The sequence below is a fragment of the Vitis riparia genome, chromosome 2 (assembly GCF_004353265.1).
Source record: "Vitis riparia cultivar Riparia Gloire de Montpellier isolate 1030 chromosome 2, EGFV_Vit.rip_1.0, whole genome shotgun sequence".
Lineage (NCBI taxonomy): Eukaryota > Viridiplantae > Streptophyta > Magnoliopsida > Vitales > Vitaceae > Vitis > Vitis riparia.
In genome coordinates, this window is record NC_048432.1 from 1,563,372 (window position 1) to 1,588,660 (window position 25,289).

At 36.4% G+C, this 25,289-nt stretch overlaps 2 protein-coding genes across 5 annotated transcripts in view; both read left to right on the forward strand.

Annotated features, from left to right (window-relative positions):
* Nucleotides 1–15,558, forward strand: part of LOC117932122 (ATP-dependent DNA helicase Q-like 2) — a 49,312-nt gene extending 33,754 nt beyond the window's left edge. For 3 of the 4 annotated variants that reach the window (XM_034853181.1, XM_034853191.1, XM_034853201.1), the window contains exons 14-20: nucleotides 7,221–7,287; nucleotides 7,387–7,440; nucleotides 10,116–10,223; nucleotides 12,510–12,574; nucleotides 13,718–13,796; nucleotides 14,168–14,388; nucleotides 14,952–15,558. In XM_034853181.1, coding sequence (XP_034709072.1) covers nucleotides 7,221–7,287; nucleotides 7,387–7,440; nucleotides 10,116–10,223; nucleotides 12,510–12,574; nucleotides 13,718–13,796; nucleotides 14,168–14,388; nucleotides 14,952–15,260 — 903 coding nt within the window. In that variant the 3' untranslated portion in view covers nucleotides 15,261–15,558. The remainder of the gene's footprint in view (nucleotides 1–7,220; nucleotides 7,288–7,386; nucleotides 7,441–10,115; nucleotides 10,224–12,509; nucleotides 12,575–13,717; nucleotides 13,797–14,167; nucleotides 14,389–14,951) is intronic. The other variant, XR_004654115.1, reaches the window with a different exon arrangement.
* Nucleotides 15,559–21,879: 6,321 nt separating this feature from the next.
* LOC117931859 (alpha-glucosidase 2-like) overlaps nucleotides 21,880–25,289 on the forward strand; it is a 58,928-nt gene continuing 55,518 nt past the window's right edge. The window contains 5 exon segments of the mRNA XM_034852933.1: nucleotides 21,880–22,154; nucleotides 23,710–24,003; nucleotides 24,137–24,205; nucleotides 24,284–24,421; nucleotides 24,519–24,636. Of these exon segments, the coding sequence (XP_034708824.1) occupies nucleotides 23,761–24,003; nucleotides 24,137–24,205; nucleotides 24,284–24,421; nucleotides 24,519–24,636 (568 nt within the window). The 5' untranslated portion in view covers nucleotides 21,880–22,154; nucleotides 23,710–23,760.

Below are 25,289 nucleotides of genomic sequence, written 5' to 3' on the forward strand. Positions count from 1 at the left end.
GCCTTCGAGCTCTTCCGCATCTCAGGCTTCTGTTGCCTCTGTTGCCCAGCCTGGTAATGCCTCTGCCTGCCTTACCCACACATCTTCTCTTGGACCCTGGATTCTAGATTCTGGAGCTTCTGATCACTTATCTGGTAATAAGGATCTTTTCTCCTCTATTACTACTACCTCTACTTTACCTACTGTTACCTTAGCTAATGGTTCTCAAACTTTGGCTAAAGGTATTGGTTTGGCCCTTCCTCTGCCTTCTCTACCTCTCACTTCTGTCCTTTATACTCCTGAATGTCCTTTTAATCTTATTTCCATCAGCAAAATCACTCGTACTCTTAATTGCTCTATTACCTTTTCTGATAAATTTGTGACCTTGCAGGATCGGAGTACGGGGAAGACGATTGGCATAGGACGTGAGTCTCAAGGCCTCTATCACCTCACCTCGGATTCATCTCCTGCAGTTTGCATTTCCACTGATGCTCCTCTCCTCATTCACAATCGTCTGGGCCACCCTAGTCTCTCCAAGTTCCAGAAGATGGTCCCTCGTTTTTCCACTTTATCGTCACTTCCGTGTGAGTCATGTCAGCTTGGGAAACATACTCGTGTCTCGTTCCCAAAGCGTTTGAATAATCGGGCAAAGTCTCCTTTTGAGCTTGTCCACACTGATGTTTGGGGTCCTTGTCGGACTGCGTCTACTTTAGGATTTCAGTATTTTGTCACTTTCATTGATGACTATTCTCGATGTACTTGGTTATTTTTAATAAAAAATCGAGCTGAGTTATTCTCTATTTTCCAAAAATTTTATGCTGAAATCCAAACCCAGTTCAATATTTCTATTCGTGTGTTACGCAGTGACAATGCCAGGGAATATTTTTCAGCCCCATTTACTTCGTTTATGTCCCATCATGGGATTCTTCATCAGTCTTCTTGTGCTCATACTCCTCAACAAAATGGGGTAGCTGAACGCAAGAATCGACATCTTGTTGAGACAGCTCGTACTCTCCTCCTCCATAGTAATGTTCATTTTCGTTTTTGGGGGGACGCTGTTCTTACCGCTTGTTATTTGATTAATCGTATGCCCTCCTTTGTCTTACATGATCAAATTCCTCACTCCCTTCTCTTCCCTGACCAACCACTTTATTTCCTTCCTCCTCGTGTCTTTGGTTGTACTTGCTTTGTTCATATTCTCACTCCTGGACAGGACAAGCTTTCCGCCAAAGCCATGAAGTGTCTCTTCTTGGGATACTCCAGACTTCAGAAGGGTTATCGTTGTTATTCCCTTGAGACTCATCGATACTTTATCTCCGCTGATGTCACCTTCTTTGAGGACTCACCATTCTTTTCCACCACTTCTGAGTCTCTTCCTGTTTCTGAAGTCTTGCCTATTCCCATTGTCTCCCCATCTGATGCTATGCCTCCTCGACCACTTCAGGTTTATCATCGTCGCCCTCGTGTCGCTGCTCTTCTCCCTTTTGCTGAGGCACCTACTGACTCACTTCCTATCCCTTCGGCTTCACCTACCCCGGCTCTGCCTTCTCCTAATGACTTACCCATTGCTGTTCGGAAAGGTACTCGCTCTACTCGTAATCCTCATCCTATTTACAATTTTTTGAGTTATCATCGATTATCTTCACCCTATTCTGCTTTTGTTTCTGCTATATCTTCTGTTTCTCTTCCAAAGAGCACCCATGAAGCTCTTTCCCATCCAGGCTGGCGACAGGCAATGGTGGATGAAATGGCTGCTCTGCACTCTAATGGCACTTGGGATCTTGTTGTTTTACCCTCGGGTAAATCTACCGTTGGCTGTCGTTGGGTCTACGCAGTTAAGGTTGGTCCTGATGGTCAGGTTGATCGCCTTAAGGCCCGCTTAGTTGCTAAAGGCTATACTCAGGTTTATGGTTCTGATTATGGTGACACATTCTCTCCTGTTGCCAAGATTGCTTATGTCCGTCTGCTTCTCTCCATGGCTGCCATGTGTTCTTGGCCTCTTTATCAATTGGATATTAAAAATGTCTTCCTTCATGGTGATCTTGCCGAGGAGGTTTATATGGAGCAACCTCCTGGTTTTGTTGCTCAGGGGGAGTCTGGTTTAGTATGCAGGTTACGCCGTTCTCTATATGGCTTGAAACAATCTCCTCGAGCATGGTTTGGCCGTTTTAGTTCTGTTGTTCAAGAGTTTGGCATGCTTCGCAGTACAGCAGACCATTCAGTTTTCTATCATCATAACTCTTTGGGGCAGTGTATTTATCTGGTTGTTTATGTGGACGACATCGTCATTACAGGCAGTGATCAGGATGGTATTCAGAAACTAAAGCAACACCTTTTTACCCACTTTCAGACCAAAGACTTGGGGAAACTCAAGTATTTCTTGGGAATTGAGATAGCTCAATCCAGTTCTGCTGTGGTCCTTTCCCAAAGGAAGTATGCTTTAGACATCCTGGAAGAAATCGGTATGTTAGATTGTAAACCGGTAAACACACTGGATCCGAATGTCAAACTTGTACCAGGACAGGGGGAGCCTTTAGGAGACCCCGGGAGATATCGACGGCTCGTAGGTAAATTGAACTATCTCACCATTACTCGTCCAGACATTTCTTTTCCTGTGAGTGTTGTTAGTCAATTCCTACAGTCACCATGTGATAGCCATTGGGATGCTGTAATCCGCATTCTTCGATATATCAAAAGCACACCAGGCCAAGGTGTGTTGTACGAGAACAGAGGTCATACTCAGGTTGTTGGTTACACAGATGCAGATTGGGCTGGCTCACCCACAGATAGACGTTCCACTTCAGGGTACTGTGTTTTTATTGGAGGTAATCTAATATCTTGGAAGAGTAAGAAACAAGATGTAGTGGTTTCGATCTAGCGCTGAAGCCGAGTATCGAGCTTTGGCTTTGGCAACATGTGAACTCATATGGTTGAGACATCTTCTTCGAGAGTTGAGATTTGGAAATGATGAACAGATGAAACTCATATGTGATAACCAGGCCGCATTACATATTGCATCCAATCCAGTCTTTCATGAAAGGACCAAACATATTGAAGTTGACTGTCATTTCATTAGAGAGAAGATCGCATCAGGATGTGTTGCTACAAGTTTTGTTAATTCAAATGATCAACTAGCTGACATCTTCACTAAATCTCTCAGAGGTCCTAGGATTAAATATATTTGTAACAAGCTTGGTGCATATGACGTATATGCTCCAACTTGAGGGGGAGTGTTGAATATAATGTATTTATAGTGTATAACCTTTCCTTGTTAATATAGGACACATATATGGTAGGACACATGTATGGTAGTTAGGACTCCTAGCCTTGTATATATATATATATATTTCTCAATTGTAAGTAGATCATTACATTAATGAGAATCAAGGTCTTTCTTCTTTCTCTCTCTCTCAACATAAGGGATACATAAAGTAGATAGGGATTTGAGTTAAGGAATGCAGTATCAAAGTGCTTCCAAAAGAAGGACAAGGTTTCTCCCTTCTTCCAGCTGGCTAGAGACTTCTCAGTGGCTGGGTTCCAAAACATCAGCCTCTAGGATTACCACCAAGAGGATGACTGTGTATTTCAAAGGCCACTTACCAGCAGTACACCCCATCTCAGAAGCAATACCATCTAGAGCCCTTTTGAAATTCATTAAACCCAGACAAAGAAATCTTATGGAATTGATCTTGGACTGTTAAACAAGCTGAACACTTGGAGAATGAGCTTAAAACAGCATTTTGGTTTCTTCAATGGATTAGAAAAGGGGGTATTATCAGCACATTGGAGATCACATGCTTGGATGCATCTTGACTTCTGACATAAGGTATGACCAAGGAAACACCAAACAAAAGATCCTTTCTGGTGGTCAGATCACATGGTGTGGTGGCTCTAACTCTCAAGTAGCATCAAGGTTGGATCGCTTTTTAGTTTCCAATGAATGGGAGGACCATTTTCTAGGTGTCTTCCAATGTGCACTTCCTAGGATTGTCTCTAATCACTTCCCATTACTTTGGAGGGTGGAGGGGTTAAAAAGGGCAAAACCTCTTTTCGTTTTGAGAATATGTGACTCTTATTGGATGGTTTCAAAAAGTTAGTGAGGAATTGATGGACTGAGTACTCGGTTGCAGGGAGTAGTAGTCATTGTCTTGCTGAGAAGTTGAAGGCTCTTAAAAAGGATCTTAGAGTGTGGAATAAAGAAGTTTTTGGTGATGTCTCCTTTAGGAAATCAAAAGCCTTTTCTTGAGTTCAATTATGGGCCTTCAAGGAGAGAGTTAATCCCCTTTCTATAGAGGAGGTAGAGGCTACAAAGGGGGCCTTGGAGGAGTACAAGAAATGTGTTTTATTGGAAGAAGCTTCATGGAGACAGAAATCTAGGGAAATCTGGTTAAAGGATGGCAACAAAAACATCAGGTTTTTTCATAAGATGGCTAATGTCTAGGCGAGAAGGGGTTTTTTATCCAAGGTGAAAATTAATTGGGTTACACTGACTGATGAGGAAGAGATCAAGGCTAGGGTGTGTAGGGCTTACCGGACCCTGTTGAATGAAAATGGGGATGGGAGACCGCACATTGGGAGTCTACGGTTTAGGGTGTTAGGAGAAGAAAGGTCCAAAAGCTTAGAGGAGCCTTTTTTCGAAAGAAGTGTTTAAAGCCCTTTATAGCCTCTTCGACAACAATGTGTTAGGTCCAGACGATTTCACCATGGTGTTCTGGCACTTTTGTTGGGATTTTACTAAAGCTGAGATTATGGCTCTCTTCGATGATTTTTTCCTCCTTGGCACATTCCAGAGGAGTCTAAACTTCACTTCTCTAGTTATGATTCCAAAAAAAAAAGGGTGCAGAAGAGTTAAAAGACTTCAGACCGATCGGTCTTGTTAGGGAACTGTACAAGTTGCTTGCCAAAGTCTTGACAAATAGGCTGAAGTTAGTTGTGGGGGAGTTAGTTTCAGAGACCAACATGCCTTTATTCGGGGTAGATAGATTTTGAATGTTGCCCTTATTGCAAATGAGGCTATGAATTCTAGGTTAATGGTCAACATCCTTGGCCTCCCAAAATTGGACATTAAGGCTTTGACCATGTTGACCGGGACTGTCTTATTTTTGTTATGTCTAAAATGGGGTTTGGGAAAGGTGGATTAGTTGGATCAGGTGGTGTATTTTCATTGCTAGCTTCTCAGTTTTAATCAATGGAACACCCTCCGGCTTTTTCCGTAGCACTAAGGGCTTGAGACAAGGCAACCCGTTATCTCCCTATTTTTTCATTTTGGTCATGGAGGCTCTCAATCAATTGCTATCCAGAGCCAGTTGTGGGGACTTCATTGAGGAGAAGTAGTGGAGAAGGGAGTGATTTGCTCCATCTCCTGTTTGCTGACAACACTTTAATTTTTTGTAAGGCCAATAGTGACCATCTGAGATACTTGAGTTGGGTGTTTTTGTGGTTTGGGGCGATCTCCGGTTTAAAAGTGAACAAAGATAAAAGTGAGGCTATTCCCATAGGAAGGATCAAGTCTTTGGAGGATGTTGTATCGGTGATGGGGTGTAGAGTTGGGAAGCTTCCCACTTTTTATTTGGGACTTCCTTTGGGTGCCTCTTTCAAATATTTAAGGGTGTGGGATGCAGTGAAGGAGAGATCTAGGAAAAGATTGTCTTTATGGAAGAGACAATACCTCTCTAAGGGAGGGAGACTCACTTTGATAAAAAGTACTTTATCAAGTCTTTTAATTAACTTCTTGTCTCTCTTTGTTGTTTCGTGGAAGGTGCGTGCAAGACTTGAAAAGATTCAAAGGGACTTTTTGTGGGTGGTGGTGCCTTAGAGAAAAAACCTCATTTGGTGAATTGGAGTTTGGTTTATGCTAATAAGAAGGAGAGAGGCTTAGGAATTCGTAGACTTATGGCTCTGGACAAAGCCTTACTTGGGAAGTGGAGTTGGAGATTTGTTGTAGAGAGAGAGTCTTTTTGGAAACAAGTCATCATCAACAAATTTGGGTTAGAGGAAGGAGGGTGGTGTTCGAGAGGAACAAGGGGAGGCTACGATGTGGGGGTGTGGAAAGCTATTAGAAAAGAATGAGAGGGTGTTTGTTACTGATCTTGCTTTATTGTAGGGAATGAGAGAAAGGTCAAGTTTTGGAAGGACTTGAGGTGTGAGAACCAAACGTTGAAAAAAGTTTTCCCTAACTTATACCGGTTGGCGGTTAATAAAGATGAATGGGTGTCAGATGCTTGGGAGGGGAGTGGGGAGTTGGGTAGTTGGAATCCTCACTTCTCAACACATTTTAATGATTGGGAATTGGAAGAGGTGGAGGGCTTGTCTCGGAAACTGCAACCTTTGGTAGTGAGAAGAGAAGTGAAGGATGTTTTGAGTTAGAAAGAAAGTAGGGATGGTTTTTTTTTTCCTATTAAATCCCTCTACCGTTCCTTCATGAGGGCCTCTAGTGATGCTTTTCCTTGGGGTATTATTTGGAGGTCTTAGGCTCTGATGAGGGTGAACTTTTTTGCTTGCAAGCATCTTGGAACAGAATTTCGACCACCGATCTGCTCAAAAGGAGGGGATGGAATATGCCGAATAGGTGCTACTTGTGTAAAGAGAAAGAGGAAACCAGTGACCATTTAATCTTGTTTTGCAAAAAGGCTACAATGCTTTAGAGTTTGATTTTCTCCCTTTTTGGTGTTTTCATTCTTCAATTAAAAGGAATTTGCTTGGTTGGCATGGTGCCTTTTTGGGTAAGAGAAGGGAGAAGGCTTGGAGGGCTACCCCTTTATGCTTAATGTGGACTTTATGGAAGGAAAGAAATGAAAGAATGTTTAATGATATTGAACAGCCCGACCAAACTTTAAAACATTCCTTTTTGTATACTCTTGTAAATTGGGTTAGGGTGTTTATAGAGGATCATACTTTGTCTATGATTGATTTTATAGAGTGGCTATATGTCTAGTTAGGGGAAAGGTTTTGTAGGAACTTTTTTTTTTTTAATGAATTTCTCATTCTTTCACTTCTTGATTAACTGGGTTAATTCATTCTAATTGGCCCTTAACCTCAATAATCTGTTATTGCTTTCAGACCTTGTTGGAAAACTAAATTTTGAGCATATTCCCTTGTCTACACTCCAACCAATTGTTCCTGTTCCAGGTTTCAAATTGCTCCTGGCCTGGAACTTCTAAGGCTTTTGAAGTCTTGTCATTTAATCTATCTGCATGTATGAATGATTTTATTGTATATGCTAATTGTTCTTTTTATTCCAGTCTAAAAGGGAATGTCGTCGAAATGCTTTTTTTCGACATTTTGCTGAGCCATTGCAAGACTGCAACGGTATTGTATGTTTTAAGTTACTACATAAATAACGTGTCTCTTATATATGTCTCTGATATGAGCTTGAGTAACACCAAACTAAATTTTATTTTGTCTCAGGGATGTGTGATAACTGTGCATTTTCAACTGAGGTCAAGGAAGTTGATGTTTCTCGTACGGTCATATGACAGACTTCTCAGAAAATACATTATTGTTTCTTTTCTTCTTTCACTATCACTTTTATATTTTAAGATTTGAGATTTGCTGCTTTTTCCTCTGTTTTATTCTGGATGCTTTTTTGTGCTGCTTTGATCTTAGGAACTTCGGTTTTTTTTTTTTCTTTTAGCATTGTATATTTGTGCATAAATCACCACTGGGAATCCATTATTATGCATTATGATGTTTTCCAACTCTACTTCTGTCCTTTCTGGTCTACTGTCAATATGCTTTTTTTGTTTTGTTTTCTTGTTATACTTCACATGCATAACCTGACAAACCAACACTAAGAGAAAAATGCTAGAACTTTTTAGGATAGATGGAGGCCAAAAGGGACTTGGTATATTTCTTGTCTCCTATATTGTCTTCTGTAACTGAAGCCTCTGCTGGAACTCCTCCATGCAGCTCAATAGGAATCTGGTTTGTAGGTCTAAGAGGTTGTTGAGGACTTGCTTTCAGAGTGGAACTGCTGCCCTGAGGTTCAGGAATGTTAAATTTGATTATTGTTCTTTTGGTAAACAAAGGCATTTGGAGATTGGCAGTTTCATGAGAGACCATTATGGTACAGTTTGTGGAGCTTTTTGAAACCTATAAGGAATGTTTGGCCATTGAGGTGGAGATTTGATCACTTTTGGAGGGTTTGCAACAGGCTAGGATTTTGTCTCTTCAATCTTTCTGCAGAGGATGATTCTGCCCTTGTTATTTCATGGGTATCTAATCCCTTGCTCTTCCGTTCACATGAACAATAAAACTAGTCAAGGACTAAAGCTGAACCCCTTCTCAGTAAGAATGCAATCCAAAAACGGCCCAATCCACATGATCATAGACCTTATACATAACTTTCCTGTTGATTGTTACTCCTTAACTGATAGAATTACTCCATTGCTTCTCTCTCTTCCTTTTTTTTTTTTTTAATACTCGTCTTGGTAATTAAGGAGGAAAACCCTAATTATTGACATCAAATATGAAGTGCCTATGATGAACATTTATTAGGTTGTTGACTTCAGGAGTAAAAATATTAAAGTAATTCAACTATGGTTTAGAGTCAAAACTTCATCTCTCCAATTGGCCTCTGAGAAATTTATTTGTAAGAATATGGTCTTGTTTGTGGTTCTAGGCCTTTGCTATATCTTTGTACCAGTAGGCCTGATTTTTATCATGCCATGGGTTTTCTGCTGCATTTTGCTAGGTGATGCTGGTCATGAGTCCACAAAAATAGCCGTATTTACTTTTCAGGCATCTGGAGACTCCATGGATCAGTCTCCCAAACTTCTGTAGGATTGGCATTTTTTATTCTAGTGACCATCGAATAAAGAAACAAAAATGGAGTTCCTACATTGTGGATTTCTTTCGGGCTAAATCTTTTTATGTCATTAGTGTCACTGTTTTGCATCTTTGGTCCCACCTGTGCAGAGAGAAAAAGGCTTATTATGGTTGATCATACCTTGAATTTTCAATGTTTTCAGAACCGGAAAAGTTACCAGTTCACGGTTCATTAGTCAGACCGGTGGTCGAATCGCTGTCAAACTGGTGATGTCATACATAATTAAATATATAATTTATAAATTTATCAAAATTTAAAATAATTATAAAATAAAACAAATAATTTATATGTTATTTAAAAATTTAAAATTTATTTGAAAATCAGAAAATTAGTTTCAAATTAAAAACAAATCAAAATTATAATTAAAAAAAAAAAAAAAACTTCATTCCAGCTACTGCTGCACTTTTACAGTGGGTTGGGAAAGGGATTTGGGGGTGGTTTTGACAGTCAGGGAAGGGGGGTTTACACAAAGGAAGGCGACAGGGCTTACACAGGGGTGGTTGCGGTGGGAGGAAAGAGATTCATAGCTGTCGTCCACGGGGAAGCTTCCACTTGGTGCCACCGAGGGAGCTGGTGTCATGGCGGGGAGGGTCACAGCCGGTGTCAGGGTGTCGGATGGGGGCCTTATATAGGGGTGGTTGCGGTCGGAGGATGGGGATTTACAGCTGCCAGCCGCGGAGGGGGCTTCCAGCCTATGCCGCCGGGGGAGCTGGTGTCGCGGCGAGGAAGGCTCACAGCCGATGTCGAGGCGTGAGGGGGCGCGACGGCGGCTTCACGCTGCAAGGGATGGGTTCACTGGGTTGAAGGTTGAAGATGGGAGAAGAGGCATTGTTTTAACACTGAAAAAAATAAAAATGGAACCGTCTGGTTCGGAGGGAACTGGCTGGTTCATCCGGTTTGCCGGTTGGACCGCCGGTTCAACCGGTCCGATCCCGGTTCAACCTCTTTCCAGGCCAATTGACCGGACCGGACCGGACCGGAACCATGACCGGTCGACGGTCGGACCGGTTAGACCGGCTGGTCTGGTCCGGTTTTTAAAACCATGTGAATTTTAGTTTCCCAAGGTAGCTGAAGATATTTGCAAGTATATTACCTCTAAGTTTCATATTGAGGTTGTTCTTGTTCTGTGGACTCTCTCTTTTTGGCATCTTTTATATCTATGTAGTTTCATTCTTCAGTCTTCTTTAATTCCTTGCAAAATTTGAAATGTAATATATTTAGTTATGTGCTGTTTTATTTTTGAAATTACATATATCTTGCATGACCAATACTTATGGTTTCATATGCTGAATGTGGCTATGCTTTACAGGTCTTGCAAAAGCTATGATTTCTTTGCTGCAAGATATGCAAGACAACGATCAGAGATTAACAATGTTGCAAATGGTGGACAAGATGAAGGTTAAGCATAAGGACCTAGGTTGGTTCAATGGCTTGGTCTAGTCTCTGAATGTTTCCCATATGAGTGGTCAGGATACATATGCAGTTGTGCAAGCATAAATACCAAAATTATATGATATATATCATGCATGCACTTGTCTTACCACTTAATAGTTTGAATCTTTCCTTTTAGTAGTTTCAGTGTTGTGCACATACAGACATGATTTCTGCTTTTTTGGGCCATTGATTTGAAAACTTTCTTCAACTTAATTTAAAGAATTTCCTTTGTTTAAGGTTCAAATTCATGTCATTATCTTAGTTCTTGCCACATTATTTCTTTGAAGATTAACTGATTGTTCATTATTAATCATTTTTGGAGAGGATTTGTGAAATATATGCATTCATAAAGGTGTTAACAATGGTTTGAATGTTCAATTGAGGTTGTGCTTTGTTTTATTTTTTTTTGTAAAAGCAAATCAGTACTCTGTGTATGATATCTGTGTTGAAGACTGGGCCTTAAGAACTGGGTGCAAATATGCATTATAGCAGGTGCAGTCCACTAACGAGTGAGGCGATGCAATCAAACCAAGCTTGTCTTTTGGCTTGCTAAACTAATCTAGACGAAGATATCCCTTTTCAAGTTGAAGCCTGAATGAGGTTAAACAACCACCTCAACCCCACAATAGTATGTCTAGATGTGAGTTAAAGAATAATGAACCCTTAGAGATAGGAAAAAAAATTATTCCAACCATCTAATCTCCGAGAATCTCTCTATCTTGGGGTCCTAAAACTGTGGAAAGTTGGGATTATCGTTATTGAGTCTTGTTTAGCTCATGCCCCACACACCATCCATCTGCTTTTAAGATCCCATCTAGACTGTGTCTAGGATTGTGAAACTCAAATGTGACTTTCTATGGTCAAGGGTAGCACAAGAAAGGAGAGATCACCTGATAGGGTGGAACTAGGTATTTAAATCAGATAGTGAAGAGGGGCTTGGGCTTGGGATGATCTGTATGAGATGTAGAGCCTTCTTGGGCAAGTAGTGGTGAAGCTTTTCCTGGAAGAGGGTATAATTGTGGCATTGTATTGCTAAAAGCATCTACGGCTTCAATCTAGTAGAAGAGATGCTATTGTTTTAAGTAGGTGGTCTTACCATTACCCCTGGGAAGCTATCACAGGGAGGTTTTCCAGATTTGATTCATTTTTTGTTCATTTGTTTGTTGGTAATGGCTTAATATTTGTCTCTGGGAAGATCTGCAATGGCTGACCATCCTCTTGTGTTCCAATCCCCTAGTCTCTGCCCTATTTCAAGGGGCTAGAGACTGATCTATTTCCTTATTTTCTGTGGTTGACAGATTATTAACCTTTGAGTGCTAATGGTGCTCATCCTTCATGGGTTTAAGCCCAAAAATTACCAATTATTCATCAAATTTTTCTGAGAATAATAGATTTCAATTATACTAATATCCATTGCCAAATACATAACTGATGCTGGTTTTCTTAAACAAAAAATTAAAGATTAATTTTACTGGAAGATTGTTTGGTGTAAAAAGGAGGACTTAAAATGAAGTATCTACTCAAAATTGACTTGTGTGGTAAGGTTGAGTTCTATTGAAATGAAATGTTATCCTTAAAAATCTTTTCCATATGGCGATTTCATCGCATCATTTTGATCATCTATTGTATGGTTTGGCACCACTTTTTGTTCTTTGGTGTAGAAAGAAAAATTTCACTCCACTTTTTAAATGCAAAAGTTCCCTTGTAGACTCTACACATATACCCTGATCTTGGTCCATTGAAATTATTGTTTCTGAGAAATTTCATAGCATCATTTCCACATGGTGTTTATTACCTTATTTAAAATTTGCCTTACTGATTTAAGATGCTTAGTCAGGGGGCTTCTGTCTTATTAAGCCAATTCTGATGTAATGCTTTTACCATCTCTGAAATGTGTCTGTTGGCTTAAGGGATTCAAGAGTCTGTGCGGACTTAAATCCGACATTTTAGTATCAATATGGCTTTGCACTTTTAAAATTTGATGGATTATAGTGTACGACTCTTTTTAGTATTTACTGAGGAAAAATTCCTTTAAATGGGGAAAGAAAATGAGTAACTCTTTCTTTCTTTAAAGTTAATGTTATTCTTATATGTTGTAATGATGATTGCTGGAGCCCTTTAGAGTGCATACCATTTCTAATAGTAGTTAATTTTAACTGCTATAATAATGACACATTTTGTACCCTACTCCTTCAGAACTTCATGTCATACTTGCTTAATGCCATACATTGACATCTATAATATAGTGTTTTAACTTTCGGTGATGTAGGTTCTGACCTAAGGAAAGAGGAAATAGAGCACCTTGTGATTCAGCTTATACGGGATCGCGTTTTGGTAAGAAGCCTAACTCTACAGACACTCTAGCCACTAGCCCAAAATTAGTTGTTATCATGAAACCTGTATGTATGATTTGTTACTGACAAGAGGAGAATGATGCTGATAAATTGCTTGTGCTATTTAACATGCAATGAGAAAAGAACTATACAAATTAAAATATCTATTCTTTTGATGTGTTACTATGCTCAACAATTATCATATTTGTATCACTATTGGCTTTCTTGTTTGAGGTGCCAATTGCTAGAAAGATGTGGCTTAAACGTCTTCAGGAACTTCTATACAAATATCAATTGCCTTCCAATTAAGGGGAATGTTATTTATGCTTTGCAATACCACTGAGAAATTACTCTGACAGAATTTAGTGAAAACAATCATTTACTCCCTGTTATTGTTGGATAATGATGTGTCTCAATATCATGTAAGGGAAAGAGGGGAACCTATGTGTGAACCCTCTTGCCTATTAATGGCTGGGTAGTTGAGCTTTGGCTGCCTTTAAATTTTGAGATGAACAGCGAATAAAAAGAGATGAGAGCCATGAAACAGTTCACTCAAATTTGTATATAATATTATGCGGCTGAAAAATTAATTAGAATAACTTCATGATCTTAGCCATATCCAATGCAATGTAGATGTGAAATCTAGCATTTCCTTCTTGGCACTGGAAGTTCATATTTACAGAATAATGATAGAGTGTGGGAACTGCATCTTGATAGTGATGCTTTCATAGAAGTTGGTAGTGATACTAGCCTTACTAGGAAAGTACCTATCTCTGGGGCTGGTGAAGGATGTGAAACAGAATTTTGAATATCAGAATCTTTGCACTTGCAATCAATAAACTCACTCTGAAATGTAAACATAAACATGTTCTTTACCCATATTTATGAGCCCAGGATGCCAAATGGAAGTAATCTTGAAATATACATGTATATTTTGTATTGAATGCATATAGTTTGCATAAAATGCAAATGTCCAAAGTAAATTACTGTTTTCCCTTTTTTAAAGCAAAAGCTTCCTTGTAGACTCTACATATACACCATGATCTTTTGATTGACCATGGAATTTATTGTTTTCGTGCAATTTCTTAGCATCATTTTTGATGAACTATCATATAATTTGGAACCATGATTTTTTCTGGTGTAGAAAGAAGAATTTCAGCATACAGCTTATGCTACAAATGCTTACGTGACATTGGGACTATTGTGGAAGCAAGTATCGCATGGTAAGCTACCTTTGTTTTTAAGTATAATGAAATGTAAGAAAGAAAATAAACTGATCAAAAAAAAAAAAAAAAAAAAAAGAACTAAAAAAAATTAAAAGAAAAGAAAAAGGAGGAACTAATTTTGCTATTGTGAAAAATTCCTACCATAAGCTACAGAACTTGGAGCATTATGCTTAGATTGAGATTTTCCATGCCAATTCACTGATGGTAAGAGCCCCAAAATGAAAGATAAATATCTTTCTTGTGTGAAGTTCAAATTAAATACAAACTACTAGGGATATGGCATAATAAACTTGCCAACTTCCTTTACTTTTCTCGGTCTGTTATCTACCCACCTACTTGATATCAAATGACTACATTTTTGCATGCAGGAAAAAGGATTGTTAAGCTTGAGATTTCTACCAAAGTGAAGACTAAGACTGGTAACATGAAATCATCCAAACGCAGCCTGACATCTTCGGGTTTGGAGTTGAAGCTTGATGAGCTACGAAAGGAACTCGCTTCCACTCATGGAGGAATATTCCCTCATTCTGTGTTGTCTACACAACAGATTAGCATCCTCAGTGCCCAGAAACCAACTTCAATTCAAGAGGCAAGTTCCCAACACCTTTATCTTAATGAAGAGGCATAAGCTTAAAAGTGCTTATCCACCTCTCGAAGCTTGTTATAGTTTTCTTTTAACAAAGCTTGGTAATAAGGGCTTGTCCAACTAATTTGCTGTATTGAAGAAGTTCATCACCACAGTAATCCTCAGTAAGCATCATAGTTTTCCCATGTCAGCATTGAAAGAAGAATTCACTATATGATGGGTCCCATCTATACGATGGACTGGGAACGGAAAAACCCAGTTAGGTTGGATTCAACTCCAATCAAGTGATGGTCAGTGTAGCTCTCTGATGCTATTGTGGCAAAATCCGAGATACTACTGAGGATTGGTCTACATAATTTTACTGGAGAGGACTCTAGATGTCTATAGAAATGACATCTTATTTGTATGTTATATCGATTATAATTAAAAGCTATTAGCCTGGCTATAATTTTGATCAAAGATTAGTGCTCTCTACCTTGACTGCTGCAAAAGTTTGCCCTCCCTCTATCCTGCAATAAAATGGATTTTCCTGAAACTAAGAAACTGTTTTTTCTTCCTTTTTCCAGTTAGAGACAATGATTGGAAAGCTGAAGACAGAGAAGTATGGGAGTAAGATTCTTGAAGAGATTGCGAAGTACACCGAGACAGAGCAGCCTGAAAATGTTGCTCCTGATGACAGTACGTTAGGTGAAGGGCAAAGCAGTGAAAAGAAACCTACTAAGAGGTTGAAGACTGATGAAGCGCAAGGCAGTGAAAAGAAACCTACAAAGAGGTTGAAGACTGATGAAGGGCAAGGCAGTGAAAACAGGGCTACCAAAAGGCTGAAGTCCAATAAGGCAGTGGTTCTGATTGAGAGCAGTGGAGATGAAACATGACAGAATTTGAAACAAACCGATGACAGTGATATCGGACGCCCTTCTATAAATCTGCTGAACTCCCAGAAAATGAGAAAGCACAGCCTTTGGAAATCTAATGGCAGGTATGCATTTCAAATTTAACAGAAACAGGTTGATATTGCTCAAATTTTTGCCTTTATACTCACCATCTCCATGGCCTTTTCTGAAGGAAACGACAAGACAGCAGAGGGTTTATTTATTCAGTTATGATCAAGACATCACCTATGGAGGACTGTTAATGATATGTGGAAGGAGAGAGTATGCAATTAATCTCTCATTTTGAGACCCGAAGCAACGATTACTGTTAATAGTTTTTAGTTAGTTTTACTTAATTAATTTAATTATATAATTTTAATTATTATATGTTTACAATATAAAAAATAAATTAGAATTTTAGTTTTACATTTGTTTATAATTTTATTTTAATGTTTTAATCATAAAATATGTTTAATCATGATAATGAAATATATAAAAAATGTATTTAGTTATTTATTTAATTTTTTCACTATATGATATTTATAATTAAAAATATATTTAATTTTTTTTTATGAATTTTAAATATATAAAAATAAGATTATAACTTTACATAAGTTAAATGAGTTATAAATGACTTCCATCATACATGGATCATTGTCAGTTTGATATGAATAAGTAAATAGATTTGATGGGTTAAATAATCAAAATTCGAACATAATCTATTTATTAAACGGGTTATGAAGGTTGACATATAGAGGTTCACATGATTACAACACGAATTGAATTATACCTAACTTGAATGGGTTTTCAAGTCATGTTATTGTGTCGTATCAAAATTGTTATCCCTAGTTTAACAGTTTGTTTTTTGGAAACAGTTTTTAAAAACAAAGTGAAAAAAAGAACAATTTTTTTTTTTAAATAAGTAAAGGGTTTTTTCACCCATTTTTAAAAACAAATAGAAGATGAGAAAAAAAAATCCTATAAAAAAGCAAATAAAGTGTAACATGATTTTTTTTTCTTCTTTCATTCTCTTTCCATCAACTAATATTGAAATTTTTTAGATATAATCACTTTCTCAATTATGTGTATGTATGTGTGTTGTTTTTTTTTTTTTAAAAAAAAAAAAAAATCTCTAATTTTCTAAAGATTTTCATTAAACGAAAAATTTCAAATCAAATAATATTTGATATATACAATTACTGGTATTTAAAGATAATTTAAAACTAAAAATCTTATTTAATTAGGACTTGAAAGTCATGAAACTTAAAACTAATTCAATTAACATTAAAAATTCACATACCAAAATTCATTACAAATGACTTTATTAGTTCCCTTTTTATGCATAACCATATTTTTTGAATTATGGACCATACTCATTTAACCTTGTTAATAAATTAAGGCGGATAATACCTTACTATGATTACACTTCATATAATTTGGAGAATGCTATAGCATGAGGTCACCTTTCATGTTTATAGACGTAGACACAATGTCAATGGTTGCACTTGAAGCTTCTTAAGACAGATTGATTGAGATATATAAGAAAAATCCATTAGATTTTGATGCTCTCGTAAGTCAACTTCAACGAGAAAACAACCAAATGATGAAATGTATAAAAGGTCAATTTGCAATAAATAAAGCTATAAAGGCAATATGATGATCTTATGAAATACAATTTCTTGTATAAGACCATAGTATATACTAGATGTCAATTTATCTATTACTTTGATGTTGATGATGATATTTTAGGTTAATGAATTATAATTTTCTCATCATTATGGTTATGGTTGTTAATGTCATACAACATATGATACGTAATTTGATTCATCTAGATATTGAAGGATTTTGATACAACTCAAAAATTGTATCATGGAAAAGCTTGCATTGTATAATATAGTGTATGCCATGGGTAATACATGTTATACACACAACACAACCGTATCAAACGATACCTTTTGAATGTATGCTTTTGTTTTCTCTCTCTCTCTCTCTCTCTCTCTCTCTCTCTCTTTCTTTTGTCTTTTTGTTCGTTTGCAAGAATTATATAGGAAAAAATTCATAAAATAATGGGAAGAATATAAATCTTAAAAGGGCCAAAAAAAAAAAAGAAAAAGAATGAAAGAGAAAAATACGAAAAACCTACTTGATTTTTAGTAAATAGATTCAAAATTAGAGCTTGTTCTTTGTAATTTTTTTCTTTTTAATTTTCAAAAGAAAATATTGTTGTAACAATGACATTGTAAGCAACAAACTCGCCATTGTTGGAGCTATTTACTTCCTAGCCACCGCAAGGATACTCCTCCAAATTCTTGTGTAAGGAGTCTTCTTTACGGAAAATTCTCCACCTCATCTCAACCATCCAAGAATAAGTATCGTACAAGTGTAATTTATCTTCAATTTCATCTTCAAATTGGAATCTAAGTGGCTTTATCATGCATGATCTACTCATAATATAATACATTCAAATTGTATAGTCCCATCACACCAATTTTATTTTTTTTAATTGTTTTGCCACTTATCAAGACATTGTTGAAATAACATTAAGAAAACTAAATATTTTTTTAATATTTATTTTCTTTTAGGAATCAAATTTGTATAGTTTTTAAATATGGAAAATTTTTACCTTTTGTCAGTGAAATATCACTAAAAAAATTTTTTTATTTTAAAATTTCTTTTAAGTTTTTAAGGTCAAGTCATATTTCATAGAATCCTAATTAAATATCCATGCAACACTAAATAACGATTTCAAGAACTTTTAATGGTTTGGTTTAAAAAATATTTTTATATTGTTTATTTTTAGGATTTATTTATGGTTAGGAGCTCTTTTTTATTTATTTCTTGTAAGGCTCTTTCTTTTTTCTTTATTGCAATTTTTTTTTCTTTTTTTATAAAATGAGTCATAAAAGAAAGAGATAGAAAAGGTGTGATCCTACATTGGACCACTAGACACATGTTTCGAAAGACACATTTGAAATATTGAAATTAAAATGTAACTATTATTCTAATGAATGTTGATGATGAGGAGTAATTAGAATGAAATATCATTTAGCTTGAACTCGTATGTTCTAACTTTTAGAAAAAAAATTGAAAGATATTCAAGAGATGTTTAGAAAAATTTTATTGAGTTGGCAAAAAAGAATAGTGTTTGTGATAAAGAAGCTAATGAAGAATGCTTTCATGAAAAAGAAACACAATATGTAAATAAAGGAACTATGAATTCTTAATATGAAAGTTAAAGGAAGAAGAAAGGAAAAGGGAAAGCATCTTTGAGTAAAATGGTGAAAAAATTGTGATAGAGTATGTATGAATATTTGTAAATTTATTTATGCAAATGCTTTGTAATTCATTTCAAAAAGGAAAAAAAAAAGTCATTTGTTTCTAAAATGATTAATTCCACTATTGAATATGAAAGGAAATTGAAATTCCCTTCTAATCATGAAGTTACAATCATTTATTTGAAGAAAAAAAAGTTTAAAATGTAAATAAAACTCTAAATAAATATACAACAAATTGAAAGAAAATTGATGCACTTTGATGTTTTAGTTGAAGTAATGGATAAGTGTAGATCCTTCATTTTGTTATCTTAGTATATGTCATATCAGGTACTCTTTTAGTACTTCATTATAGTTCCTAGTGACTCATTGCTACTCATATAACTCACATTTTTAAGTTATTTTGGAGACTTTGGTTAAATGATTTATCTGACCCCTCATTATAATTATTAGCAGCCTTGAGTTTTATCCAAGATTTTTTTTTTTTTTTTTTTTAAGAATAGCTCATTCAAGTATACTTTTTAGATCACATAGACATATTTTTAATCACCTTAGGTCACTTAGGTACATTTTTATCACCTTTGGTCACTTAGACACTTTTCCGATTACCTTAAGTTATTTAGACACTTTTTTATTTTATTTTATTTTTTTATCTTTTTAGGTAACACATGTCAGAACACCTTAGGTCACTAAGACACTTTTCTGATCACCCTAAGTCACTTAAACACTTTTTTGATCACCTTAAATTATTTAAGCACTTTTCTAATCCTTGTAGGTCATTTAGGCACTTTTATGATCACCTAGATCATTTAGACGCATTTCTAAGTACACTTAATGTAATTAGGTCCACATTGACCCATCTGGACACACTTTGATCCATTTAAGTATACACCCCTCGTCTAGGCACATCTTACCCTTTTAAGAACACCCTAGCACACCTAAGCACCTTAGGCACACCCCAACTCACTTGCACGCCATGCTAGGTGCCTTCCAACTCACCTAGGATTGCTCGAAAGTGAGTGGCCCATCAGCACGACATGGTTGACATGACATGATTGGTCCGCAAGCTTATGGGCCATATCGGGCCACCTATTTGGTTTGCATGGATGGATGGATCCGGCCTATCATTATTTTTAAGTGGGTTGGGTTGTGTTGGCAAGGTACGTTAGCCTTAATGGTCCGCTAAAAATCGGGCACTCTACAATAACCCTACAAAATCCATTAAACCAGCCAAGCTTTGAACACAACTACAGAAGTATCTGCAACCTTCTCCTCTCCATAACCTACTCAAGGTCCCTATTCAAGGGCCTACAGCTCCATGGCCACATCGTCAAATCAGGGTTCTTAACCATTCATCTTGTGTGCCACCACCAGCCTCTGCTCCATCTCCTCCAGTCGCTTTTCCTCCCACAGCTCCAACGAGTCCTGCTTCGCCACCTACCACTGGTGCCCCATCGTCCTCTACCATGTCTTCGGCACTCCGCCTCCGCCCTCGGCAGCCGTGCCTTCAACACTCCCTCCATGCTTTCCTTCACCTCTGGATTCGGATCTTCTTTCTTCCCCACCCCATTCTCTCAACCACAACCACAACAGCAACAGTAGACTCCATTCTTTCAGCAGCCGAGCTCCACTGGCTTCGGATTTCAAACCTCATTCGTCGCGCCACTGTCAACGCCATTTCCCATATCCCTCGTTTCCCGGGCAGTGGTACTCACCGCGCTGGCGCCGCAAGATCAACGTCAACCAGAAGCAAGATGGCTTCGTCGAGCTTGTGGGTCGACCCGCCTGGTGTTGCTAGTTTTTTTGTTTGGTCTCAAGTTGTTTTTTATATGGATCCCTTTTAGCAAGGCCATGCATGGGCATGCATGTTACTACCACTGTATTTATCTTATTTATTTTGTATTTTGTTTTGGTTTTATTTTCATTGTGTTTCTAAGTTTTATAATGTATTTTGATATCAATCAATGTCATTAAAGTGAACTTATTATCAATAAGTTCAATTTATTTATATTGGTTAATATCAACAAATTACTTTTAATTAAATAAAAAAAAACAAATATTTTAATTTTTTTATTCAGCTAAAAATTAAACACGATCTTCATATATTCAATTTGATTGTGTTAAAATGAATTTGATTAGCTTGATGAAATGATTTTCTCGATAAAGATAAATGATAAATAATAATAAGGTTTTCTCTTAGATTTAATTTAGTAATATTTTCTTGAAATAGTGCATGATGGACAAATGTTTACATTACAGCAAATATTGTGATTCAAAATCATTGAGGAAAATATGCATTATCATTTCAATAAACATATAAGGTATGAAAGACAAGGAAATAGTTATCATAATAATTTCAAGGGACCCTTAATAATCCCAAGTATATCAAGTATTGTTAATTCCAAATTGTTTTTAAACTCTCTTTTATTGAAACAGTCCTTCAGCTTTCATTTAAAGCTAATCTTAAATCTTTTGGAGAATAAAGTATCAAATTTTTGAAAAGGTAAATGCCACCGGTTTTATTCGGTATGCATATTTAAAAAATGTTTTAAAAATGATTTTAAGTATACGTGGATTAATTTCATAACTCTAATCAATGGAATCGTCATGGATAAATTTGTGGAAATCAAAATGGGACTCAATATATCCCAACATACAAAATGATTTTAAAAATTAATTTTTATCTCATATAATTTTCAATTTATTTCTTTATCGAATTCATAAATTACAATCCATAATATTTAGAGAACTCTTTAATTCTTGATAATAATGGAAACATTAAAATTATATTATAAAATGACATAAAACTGATCAAATAAGTTTAGTTGGTAGAGATCTATTTAGGGCTTAGAGGGATACTATAATTTATTATCGTACATTTTTTATAAGTAATCTGACTCTTGAACTTTGATTCGAGTTTTCAAATACATGTTTTCTCAAAATAAAATAGTAAATTTTTTTAGATTTTAATTTTTTATTTTAAAAAATAAAATAAGTGACTGTTCTAATTTTTAAATTATTAGTTTTTTTTTTACTAAAAAGTGAGTCTAATGGCAAAACATGTTAAAAATGTATATTATATTAATATTTTAATTATATAATAATAATACATATTTATATATTTATATATTATAATATTGTAACATATTGATTATATTGAAATATTGAATTTGTTAAAATTAACACGTAGGGAAGAGAGAAAAGAAAACATAAAAGGAAAAATTATGTTGGTTGCGTGTTAAGTTTAAAGACAATAACATTCTCTTGTCATGTCAAATTTATAAAAGAAAGGAAATGGTTGGCGGTAAGAGGGAGACGATACAAAGACTAGTTTGAAAACTTCAATACTTTTCACCATTCACGAAGAATCAACTTTTTCTAAAATGTTTCAACTTTGAAAGTGTGTATAGTTGCATGATTCCCTATACTATATGTATTTTTAGTACAATCATGTGCAGTGAAAGTGTCTGTGCAAAGGAGCAGTGGCATTCAGCAGTGAAGGAGTGGGAGCATTGGGATTTTGGAAAACCTACCCATATCGGTTTGTTTCTGGGGGTTTCAACAAGCCATTGTTGAAGACTTGTGTTGATCCTCGGCACCCATCTTCTCCATCTGGCCCCTTCAGGTGATTTTTTCTTGTTACCCATGTCCATTTTATTTTTTATTTTAATTTTTGTTTTTATTTTTGGTTTGATTTTGGGTTGGAGAGTTGCTTTGATCATTGTTGTACTCAAAAGTATAGGGGTTTCACACTTGGGAACTCTGAGTTTTGTGACGAATTTTATGGGTTACCTGATGTCCCACAATTTTGAAAGTGTATATAGTTTTTTCCTTTCAAGTTCTGGATAAAAATCATATCAATTCATGGGGAAAAATTGGCATGATTCCTTTGATGTGAAATGCTTGGCTGTCTTTAGACTTGACCCAAATCTCATGGCATGTGATTTAGAATAATAAAAAAAGGCATAACTTGTACTAGTGACGAGCTATTTAGACTTGGAAGTTCTAAAAAAGATGTCAAGTTTTTAGCAGTCCAGTGGGAATTGAGGTTGGAGATCTTGTTGATTTAAGTTAACAATTTTAAGCAGTTATGGGTGTTGTACTTATTTAAGTAAGAGTTCAAGTCCACTCCCCTCTCGCCTTATATGTTAGTATAGATTTGGGAGTTAGTTGCTAATAGCAATCTAAATTTTCTATGCTTAGTTATGGTATGCATTCGTTGAGCTTTACCCAACAAATTGCATAGTTTAGCTGCTCTTCAGCTTTCAAGAATAGGGTGTGCTAGTTCTTGAGGGTGCGGATTGAGAAGCAGACTAAAGATAGGGTTCCGGGAACTATTCTGACTGATGCGGCCAACTGGTTATCACACTGGTTATCACACAAAGCTCAAGAAGTGCCAAAAGGGGACAAAAGGGCATCAACCCTAGTCCACGGGAAGTATACAAAGGACCACCCAAACAGAAATTAAGAAAAGAACAGAAAGAAGTAAAATTGAACTCATTAAAATATTGGAAAATGAATTTGGAAATCCACACGGAATGTTGTTCGTGCAGCATAACAGTGTAAGTTGTTCATGACGATGTTGTGCTGCTTTAACATGATGAGAAATGGTAACCTTTTGGTATTTTCCACATCCCATTTTAAGGAAATGGGCTGAACTCACTAGATTCTAACTTCTAGATTCATGCAGCTCATGTGTTCTAAATTTTCTGAACAGAGATAGCTTAGTAGTCTTACAATATCAAGGATGGACAGCCTGTTAATTAGCATGAACAAATTGCTCTTCCTGATTTTGTTTTTCACTATAATTGATGGAACCAAGATGAATTATTTTATTGAGAGGCTATCTTTGCCGCAATGTGAAGTGAGTAATTTTTTTAATCAAACCATCTGATTATACGTTTAAGTTCCTCTAGAGGGGACACAGTGCCATGTTGCTTCACAGCCCTTTCCTTGAGCATCTGTTTCAAATGTTAAGTTCAAACTCATGGTAAGTTCTCTCATGCTTTTAGCTTGTAAGTAATCAATCAAACACCATTGGTAGATCATTTGTATAGATGCCAAATAATTAATTGGTTTGTTTTGGCTAAAGTATAAATTTTCACTTCATTTTAAGAAATGGCTGAATAGGAGGCACTATGTTGAAGAGGAATTCCTAACACAAGTTTTTAAACATGCAGAAAAAAAAGAGGGTTAAGAAGAGGCTGATTGGTGAAAGATTAGTGCTCAAAATGGCAGAATATGAAGGAAAGGTGGTCCCTGCAGATTTCACTTCAGGAAATATGCTTTTTAAACCTATCCTGGAGGAAGGAGTTTTCCGGTTTGATTGTTCTTCAGATGATAGAGATGCAGCATTTCCCAGTCTTTCATTTACTAATCAGAAAAATAGGGATACACCGATCATGAATCACAAGGTTCCTATGTATACCCCTACATTTGAATGTGTTTCAGGGCAACAGATTGTTACAATTGAGGTAAGCTATCTTGCATTATTTTCCAGTATCAGTGCCATCAACATATTCTATATTTTCTGCAAACCAACATATTTTACTATCTGTTTTTCAAATGTTTCCTTGTACCTTAACTAACAAAATGGTCTTGATTTAGCTTCCCACTGGCACCTCCTTTTATGGAACAGGAGAAGTTAGCGGACAGCTTGAGAGGACAGGGAAAAGGGTAAGACAGTTTGTATAGTTTCTCATCATGAAGCTTTGTGTCAGTTCTACAAGCATTGATAACTTATATCCCATGTAGGTTTTTACATGGAACATAGCTGCAATGGGTTTTGATTCTGGAACGACATCCTTGTACCAGTCACATCCTTGGGTTCTAGCTGTTCTTTCAAATGGGGAGGCACTTGGGATCCTTGCTGATACAACGCGGTGTTGTGAGGTTTTGTGAATTTCTATTTTATGTGATATGCTGAAGTTCAATGTTTTAAACGATCTTTTTACTTGGGTCTCTGCCTATTCATTTCTTTTCTATCCAGGTTGATTTGCGGAAAGAATCAACAGTAAAGTTTATTGCTTCATCCTCATATCCCGTCATCACATTTGGTCCATTTGCTTCACCAAATGCTGTTTTGATATCTTTATCCAATGCAATTGGTAATTTCCTAATGCATTTAAAATTTTTCTTCTCACCTGTGCAATATGCTCTTTCTGAATGTTTCTTTTTGACCATGTGGGGACCTAATTTTTAGGCACTTTGCAAAATATTTGAAGTATACCATCAAACATCTTGTAGCATCTGAGTATGATGTTAAGCCTTGTTGTAGTTTTGAGGAATCTCCCAGTGGAGGCCCTGTGCAAATTTGCAACAATAAACAAGCACCATAACAAGAAATTAGGTTCGTGTTGTCATGCTGTTCAACCAGCTTTCCGCTACCTGACACTGAGATGAATCAATTTCATCTTGTACATTCTAAGTTCATCACTAGAGAGGCTGATGTTATACCTGTTAGAAGAGGTAATTAAATGTTCTTTCTTGCAAAATTAGTTTTAAGCTGAATATCAGTGTTGGTTGTAAATAAGAACCTAAGCTGCAGGATTCACCTTCATATATTTATCAAGGCCCATGCCTTTAAGGAGCCTACCAGTTTAGCTACCAAATTTTGATCATCGATCTATCACATTAGTTGAAACTATTGTTATGATGATCAACTGCAAGTTGTCAACAGACACCATGCTCTTCCAAGGACCCTGATCTCATGACTTTTTAGGTGCAATGCTAGCATTTGCTTGATTCTGGGATTTGTCTT